Here is an 8,023-nt window from a genome sequence, read left to right as displayed (position 1 = left end):
TCTACTTCCTCTTCAGCTAAAAATAAAAATTGCTGTTAGCTTTCTAAAGTTCACAGAAATAGCTTGACATTTTAGTTTTACTTGTTTTCTTAGAAAAGAGAAGCACGACCGGTTCTGTGTCCACAGACACCAAAAAAATAATGTTTTTACTGTAGTACAAAACACAAGATGTTTCCTATTTCACAGACGCCAACAAGTCTCAAGTTACCACATTACACTCATGTAAGCCATGTAAGAATCATGACTGGCTACCAGAATACTAAAGTAACAAAATCTTCCTTGTAGTGTAGTGTGAAAAAAATTGTTGTCAGGCCTCATTTCTTCATATTTTACATCAATGGACCAGACATTTCTGTATTTTTTTTTTCACGTGGTCTAGAGGAACAGCTCTCCAGGTTTTTCTGTAGGTCATTCAACTTCATCTATAAGATACAGTAGAGGCTTTGTCATGATTTTTTGCTTCATTTAAGCCAGTTGTGTTGGGGATCTTCGTCAAAACTGATGGAAGTGAATACATATGATTTTGATCCACCATGCAAAATAATATGGAAAGCATTTGATTGACAAAGGCTTCATTTCTCAGGATGACAATGACCTGCCATAACACCTGGAAAGTAAAACATACAGTGGAAGTCTCAACCATGGATTGGACCTCAACATTAATGAAGCAGTGTGGGATCATATCAACAGAGAACAAAAGGGAGCCAAAAACCAAAACTCTGAAAGTCCTTCAATAAACCTGGAGAACTATTCCTGAAGAATAAAGCTTGAATGCAAAAGTTTAGGCCGTGTGGAAAAATAAAAGTAGTTGTAACAAATCTTGATTTTCAAGCTTGTTAAAACTGTGGAAAAACTGTTTTTGACCTCGTATGTTGTGTTTCCATCTACGTCTGCAAATTTCAATAAATCACTGCACCGATTTCCCATTTTCCCAGCAAAATACAAAGAAAGGAAGGGTGACTAAAGACTTTTTGCACACTAGTGTAAATCCAGGACCTAAACTCAGATGTAAGGGGAAGAACTTCACTTCCTAATATGATAAATGAGAACACGGTCTTCCGGTGTCTAACTTTTTATTCTGCACTGTAAGGTCAAACATCCCAGTGCAGTAACAATAAACAAGATGAACTGCACCAGAAAGCTTCAGCCAATATGAAAAATAACACAAAAAAAAAGAAGATTTGAGTGATTTTGCTCAATAAACCATTTATTCAAGTATTTTCAACTAAGAAATCTGATGTTATTTACAGTACAGTATGTTCACTAGTGCAGGTCTGAGTGCCAATAACTGAGACTAACTCAGACGTGACAATACAGAACATAAATATATACAAATTCCACAATCCCTCATCATTCCCACCCTGCAAATACATCTTGCATTTGTAGTTCACACATGAACCCAAAACTAGCACATGTACAAAGACACATACAGAGTCTACATCTCACAGAAGGCATGAACCATTAAACCCTTTTCACGTCACAGATGTTTTGCCCTGCAAAATTAAAAAAAACAAACAAAAAAAAACTCAACAGGAGAAACACGAATTCATCCGAAGTATTCTCCAAGTCTGCATACATATCAGCTGGGTAGTGGAAACACAACTTGTACCATCACTATTTTTGTGAATGTCAAAATAAAGACTTGTTGAATTCAAATGTATAACATTTAATTCAATATATCATTTTTCATGTGACAGTTTGAATTTTCCTTTTTCCTCTGCAAGCCCCATTCGGCAGTTCTTGACTGCAGCTCTCGAGACTTGAATGATGCTCAGCAAAGAGGATCTGTGGCTGCACGTCATTGTAGACCGGTCACTGTGCAACGTGTCACACCTCACAGAGGACGATGGGGAAATCGACATGAATACACGGGTGGTCGAGCTTCACAATTCCCTGGAAAAAGGAAAAAGAAAAAGGAGGAGGAGTGATGGCACTGACCCTATATCGCCCTGCCACTGCAAAAGCGTGTTCCTAGCTCACCTGTGGAATTAGATTTTTCTGGATCCTCTTCAACTTGGACTTCTTTCTGCCATTTTTTGTCACGACCGTCTCCTCGTAGAATTCATGGGCGAGGTCACCGTCCTCATCATAATACAAAGAACTGCCAACACAGAAGGTGGACAATTGTGTCAGGATTAACATAGAGGAGGTGTAGGCGTTACTTGCTTGCTGATAGTCGCATCTAAAACGGTTGTCAAGTTTAAAAAAACAACAACAACAACAACAACAAACCCCCCTCCCACCCAAATTTCTCACTACCCTCCAACGTTTGAGCCTCATGTATTTATTAATGTGCCTTTTTGGTTTGTCTGGGTTTTTAAATGTGACAAAAATTATTTACTGGATTATTTTGACATTAATGCTTAACCCCACTAGGAATAAAATTATTGGCTTTGAAATCAAGAATAATCTAGAAACCTTACTGTGGACAGTTTAAAGTGGGACAATATTTCAGTAATAAAGTAAAGTGTGGCCTATAAAACTGTAAATGCACAAATGCCACTCTGGCACAAAAAAAATATGCTACTAGGTAGTACTAGGCATTTGAATGGGTGAGTAGATAAGGGTCATTCTACAAATGGAGGACAAAACAGGCTTTAAAAATTATATAAAAATGTAATTTCTTTTTTAATATCATCCTTTATTTTATAGTTTTCTGGTATGTATTTAAAAATAACAAATAGTAAACCATCAGCTGATCAGATCTGCCCAGGCATCAAAGATCCACTTTTTGAGCTATTTTAGTTGCTGTGTACTTTGTCATCAAGTACAAAAAAATAATTTAATTTAACACTCAAGAATTTATTAAAGATAGTGACTATTCATTCAACTTCATATAAGACCCAACTTATATTAATTTAAGCAACTTTCAGAATCTGCTTTGCCCAACTTTTCAGTTTAAAGTCATTTTAGTATTTATTTTCAAATCTTCCTCTCAAATAAACCTCTCATACAGTTATTCAAACTATTACAAAGTCAATAGATTAAACCCTTGTGAGCAAAGAAAATCATCTAGGATTAGATGATATAAAAAGAATATGGTAACTTGAATGAATGTGACAAAAACCACAGAAATGTGGTTTAATATTTTTTTAGGTTTGTAACGTGTTTCTGTTATATGCATGCTAACTCCATGCAAGTAAATATAGTTTGAGTGATTTGAAGTGGTGTGACCTGAATCCGATTGAGATGCTGTGGTATGACCATAAAAAGGTGGTTCATGCTTGAAAACCCTCCAATGTGGGTGATTTCTGCAAAGATGAGTGGGCCATAATTTCTCCACTGCGCTGTAAAAGACTTTTTGCCAGGCATCACAAATGCTTGATTGCAGTCTGTTGCTGCTAAGGGTGGCCCAACAAGTGATTAGATTTAGGGAGTAATCACTTTTTCACACAGGCCCATGCAGGTTTGGATTTTTCCCCCCTTAATAATTAAAACTTTATTTAGAAAGTGCATTTTGTGCTTACTTGTGTTATTTTTGTCTAATATTTACATTTGCTTGATGATCTGAAAGTTTTAGGTGTGTCAAACACACAAAATAGAAAATCAGGAAGTGGACAAACACTTTTTCAGACCACTGTATATAAATAAAAGAATGAAAGGAAGCTTTCAAATTATTTTTTTCTACTTTGCTAATACGGGTAAAAGGGTTGCAGTTAAAATGACACACTCGATCTAATCAAAATAGATCGGAAAACACACCCCTAGTGTTAGCACATGACTCAGTTATGTCCCTTCCTCTTTGTCATGGCACTGTTGTGTTATGCTAAATAGGTTTCGGTAACAGAGCTGCAAATATTGCAGTGCATAATTACTATTCTTTGATTTAGGGCTCTGTGATACAATGAAATATGTGAGATGACAATATTAAAACGTTTATCATTTTCATATTATACACTATTGTTTATTGCTTTTACTACAGAATTTTTTCGCTGCCTTAAATGATGGTTTGCAATAGTCACCATGACATCCCAGAAGGACCAGCCAAAACAAATTGCAGAGCTCATTCCTAAATGTGGGGGTTAAATCTGTAAAATGGACATGGTTTGGTAATGAAAAGTCTGATGTGGACCACCGGTGCCCACCACAGGCAACACACAACAAAACTTTTCTACACAGCACAAAGAGAATTTACAAATGGGAAACAAAAGAGAGCCATCAAGTGTTAATAAACCTCAGACTGAAATGTTGGAACAAGTTCTTGCCTGTGGTACACCACATAATAAAGACTCACAAAGATAATGGCAGTCATTTCAACTTATATCTAGAAATAGATTTTGTGCATTGGTCAAAACACTCGACTTAAGGTATACAATCCCCAACCAAAAGCACTTAGCACAAGTCTGTTTATCTCATTTATATTACAAGTGTCGAGCCAAAGTATTGGAGGAAATCCACGACGTAACATATTATGCTGCAACAACAGATATGTGAACAATTCGAACAACACATCGGTGTATGAGCTTAACATTGCACTTCATCCAAAACTGAACAATCTGCAGTCGATATTTTCAGACAGGCTATTATCCTGACAACAGGATTAGAGATGGCACGATACCACTTTTTTATGTCCGATACCGATACCGATATCATAAATTTGGATATCTGCCGATACAGATATGAATCCGATATAGTGTTTTTTAATCAACAAAACTGTTTTTTAAATATCTTGCTGCATTTTGTATAAGTTCATACTCAAGTTTAAAACAACAACTACACTAAAGCTATTCTGTTATACCTGTATGCAAAAAAAAAAATTTCATAGTTCAGCAATACTGATCAATCTAATAAACTTAAACCTACACCATCCTCCCTATTCTGGTATTTTAAAGAGTACTTAGCGTAAATATTAAGCAACCTAACTAATAGGGTTCCAACTCCCAGCAACAACAAAAATAAATAAATAAAAAATAGGGAACCACCCCTCACGCTCCACCTCATGATGCTTAATCGACGTAATCAACCTTAATTTGATGCAGTGTGAAAAAAAATGCACAGAAATCAATCATTTTTCAAGAAATATTAAATAGATTCAACATCTTTCTTCAACAAAATTGCAGACTGCACAGATAGTACCTTCCCAAAGGAAAAAGTACTATAGCTTACTAGGGTATATATATTAGACTTAATAGTTACTATATACAGTAATTGACTTCTATTCCTTTTACATCAGATTAAAACTTTGGGTGTAAGATTTGGATAATTATTTATTAAAAGCTCGACATTTTAAATGAGAATAAGAAAGAAAAGTATGTCTTTGTGCCCCCTTTTCCCTGTTCATGCCCTATCGGCCCCCTGGCTAAACTTTGCTAGATCCGCCCCTGCACAGTTACCAGCGTCAGCTACGTAGAAAAAGATCCTCGAGTAGAAAGTAATATTAAATAAATTCTAACAACAGCTTATCAAGCTTAAACGTTCTGCTGTTGTTCAGCCGCTGGTTTCCTCTTTCTGGTGCAAAGTGGGCCAAAAACAAACCAGAGAGACGGACTCGCGACAGAAAAGCCGATCAGCTGATCATTAAGCAGTTTCATGATTGAAGTAGCAGCAGGAGAGGCAGTCGCTTGTTAAGCTTAACGCAGGAATGCTTTACAAACATTCAGAGATGGACTTACACACTTGCTTTACTTCTCTCGGGGATAACTTTGTCGGAGATGAAATGCCGGGTTGCTAGCGAAGCTCCAAATGCTATCCAGACCACCGACAGGTCCCGCATGCCACAGCTGCTCTATCACGTGATGCATACTGCTCCGACGTGCTAACGTTCTGAGGTGAGTTACGGCGCGTTGCAAGTTTTGTGAGGTGCTTTCGTGATATTTAATGGATCGGATTACATTTTTTATTTTTCTCCGATATCCGATCCAGTAATTTAGGTCAGTATCGGACCGATACCGATACGTAATATCGGATCGGTCCATCTCTAAACAGGATACAACCATACAGGAGCAGTAATGATAGTCAGAGGCTTTGGGGAAGCACTTGAGTCATGGGGAATGCGTAGGGTCATCTAGTATGTGTCACTATGGGTAACTCCACACAAGGCCCATAATTATTTCACTTTTGATTATTTAAGTTAAATGTACAAAAGAAATCGGCGCCAGTTTAACTCAGTGTTTGGAGCGGGTGATTCCGCGTGGTGATTATATAAACCTTTCACAGAATTTACAATAAATGCACTATATTGATTTATATTGTTATCAGGATAAGAAATGACTTAGTGGGATATGACAGTTTAAGACATGTCAACAAAATCAAAACAAAAAATTAATTAAAGATGACCTTTAATATTTGGCATGCAATTTGCTTATTAAGAACTTAGGACAAAAGCAAAATGCCATTTTGGCAGTATTCCTCAAGAGCTATTTTCAAACTCAAGGGTGGGATAGAAAACGTCCTTTCAACAGCATATCCACTGTATTATTTATTTACCTTCTCCTTGTAAAAACAAATGGTGTTGCATTCTTAGAGCCTTTCAGCCGGGCCAGAGACTGCTCGTTCCCATCATTTCCTGACTCGCCTCCGCTGCCTGAGAAAGGCCAGACACCTTTGGCTTTGGATCCACTTCCTCCCATTCTCAGAGATAAGGCATAGTTAGTCTCAGATTAGAGCGTTCAGTCTGGTTGGTAGCCAGATGCTCAATTGCTTACCAAGGTCAGAACCTGAAAAGTGAAAGTACATAAATAAGTAAATTTCACTGTCTGGTGTCCGAGTGAACGGTTTACTCAGCTGCCAGCTGTTAAGACGTTGTTTGCTTACTGACTGCTGGCTCTATTTTGGTGCACAGAGGACTCTGTTGGCAGAAAATGGCCAAGCTAAACTCAGAAACATCTAAGTATAATCTTGAGAGCTTGAAAGACAAGGCAACTAGACTTACTAGGTATGAGATATTTCAAGGGGCTTCTTCACTTCTATAAAAAAAAGTTCCGTCTGTTTTATATCGTTACGTTACACTACGGTAGCTTCACCGTAAGCTAACCAACGGGCCACAAAAAAGCCGAACCTAAACGCATTAAGTGTCACTCAAAACGCTTGACACCTTACAAGTTACTTAAAAACACACCCACGGCTTCACAATATATTGTACATCGTCTAATATTTTGCAACGGCGCCCGTTTGATGTGTGGTGACCTACATGTGGCTAATGACTACCGGCTAACGGTACCTGCACAGTTAGGTGAGGTAAGCTAACAGACTGTTAGCTTCCGACTACAGACGCAGGTTAAACAATAGACGAGTCTGCAAACACACTGCTGCTTTATACACGGGATTCTGACAAACATCTTACCTTATGGTACACTAAACCTGACATGTCCTGTCATAACTTTTACTACTAGCTATGTTTAGCTAGCGCTGGCCGTTGCTGTCCGACCGACGATGGAGATCAGCTGATCTGACCGACTATTAAAGAAAAAACGTCACCAATATTTAACTAAAGAATTTATTCAAAGGTGCGTTAAATGAATCTTTTTTATGTTTAAAGTGGGTGTTCATACCTATATCTGAATTTAAAAATGTATAGTATGCACACTGTACTGTGAGAAAGTATTTACCCCCATTTCGTTAAAAAAAAACCCTGACCTAACCCTGATTACTTTCAGACCTGTCGAATCAAAACATAACTTAAATAAGACTTGTTTAACAAAGGGAAGCAGTTTAAAGATCTGTCCAGAACAGCAACAAAATAATCATTGACGTCTATCAGTCAGGAAAGGGTTATAAAGCCATTTTAAAGCTTTGGGACAGTGGTTAACCTTCCCAGGAGTGGCCAGTGTATCAAAATTAGTCCCAAGAGCATATCTATGCCACGGGCGAACAAAAAAAGATCCTATAGATTCCCAAGACTTTTCAGAGGACAGATGAGATGCTTTGGTGTGACCTTAAACAGACCATTCACGCTTGAAAACACTCCAATGTGTCCCAAAACAATACTGCAAAGATCGGGCCAAATTCCTCAATGCCTTTTATCGCAAACAGTTCACTGCCGTTTTTGCTGCCATGGGTGACACAACCAGCTTAGGTAGCAATT

General features: G+C 37.7%; 1 protein-coding gene across 3 annotated transcripts; it reads right to left on the bottom strand.

Annotated features, from left to right (window-relative positions):
- Positions 1-1,186: 1,186 nt before the first annotated feature.
- tusc2a (tumor suppressor 2, mitochondrial calcium regulator a) lies at positions 1,187-7,848 on the bottom strand. Of its 3 annotated transcripts, none has more exons than XM_085457017.1 (4): positions 7,283-7,848; positions 6,427-6,656; positions 1,981-2,101; positions 1,187-1,893 (listed from the first exon to the last, which is right to left on the bottom strand). In XM_085457017.1, the coding sequence occupies exons 2-4, from the start codon at positions 6,567-6,569 to the stop codon at positions 1,828-1,830; spliced, it is 330 nt and encodes a 109-aa protein (XP_085313143.1). In that variant the 5' UTR covers positions 6,570-6,656; positions 7,283-7,848; the 3' UTR covers positions 1,187-1,827. The 3 variants fall into 3 exon arrangements, with proteins under 3 accessions (XP_085313143.1, XP_085313144.1, XP_085313145.1); XM_085457018.1 differs by lacking the exon at positions 7,283-7,848 and adding an exon at positions 6,872-7,148; XM_085457019.1 differs by lacking the exon at positions 7,283-7,848 and adding an exon at positions 6,754-6,853.
- Positions 7,849-8,023: the final 175 nt, after the last annotated feature.

The sequence above is a fragment of the Copadichromis virginalis genome, linkage group LG5, assembly GCF_057382275.1.
Source record: "Copadichromis virginalis isolate Kocher_CV1m ecotype Utaka linkage group LG5, C_Virginalis_male_GT1.1, whole genome shotgun sequence".
Lineage (NCBI taxonomy): Eukaryota > Metazoa > Chordata > Actinopteri > Cichliformes > Cichlidae > Copadichromis > Copadichromis virginalis.
Note: the sequence above shows the minus strand (reverse complement) of the source record. Positions and strands in the feature narration are given on the sequence as shown.

Bases quoted from the DNA above. Each gene is read 5' to 3' on its own strand.
- tusc2a (XM_085457017.1), bottom strand. From the start codon at position 6,569: ATGGGAGGAAGTGGATCCAAAGCCAAAGGTGTCTGGCCTTTCTCAGGC. The intron at 2,102-6,426 runs GTAAATAAATAA...CTGTGTTGGCAG, and splicing joins TTTGTTTTTACAAGGAGAAG to TTCTTTGTATTATGATGAGG. The intron at 1,894-1,980 runs GTGAGCTAGGAA...TCCTTTTTCCAG, and splicing joins AGAAAAATCTAATTCCACAG to GGAATTGTGAAGCTCGACCA.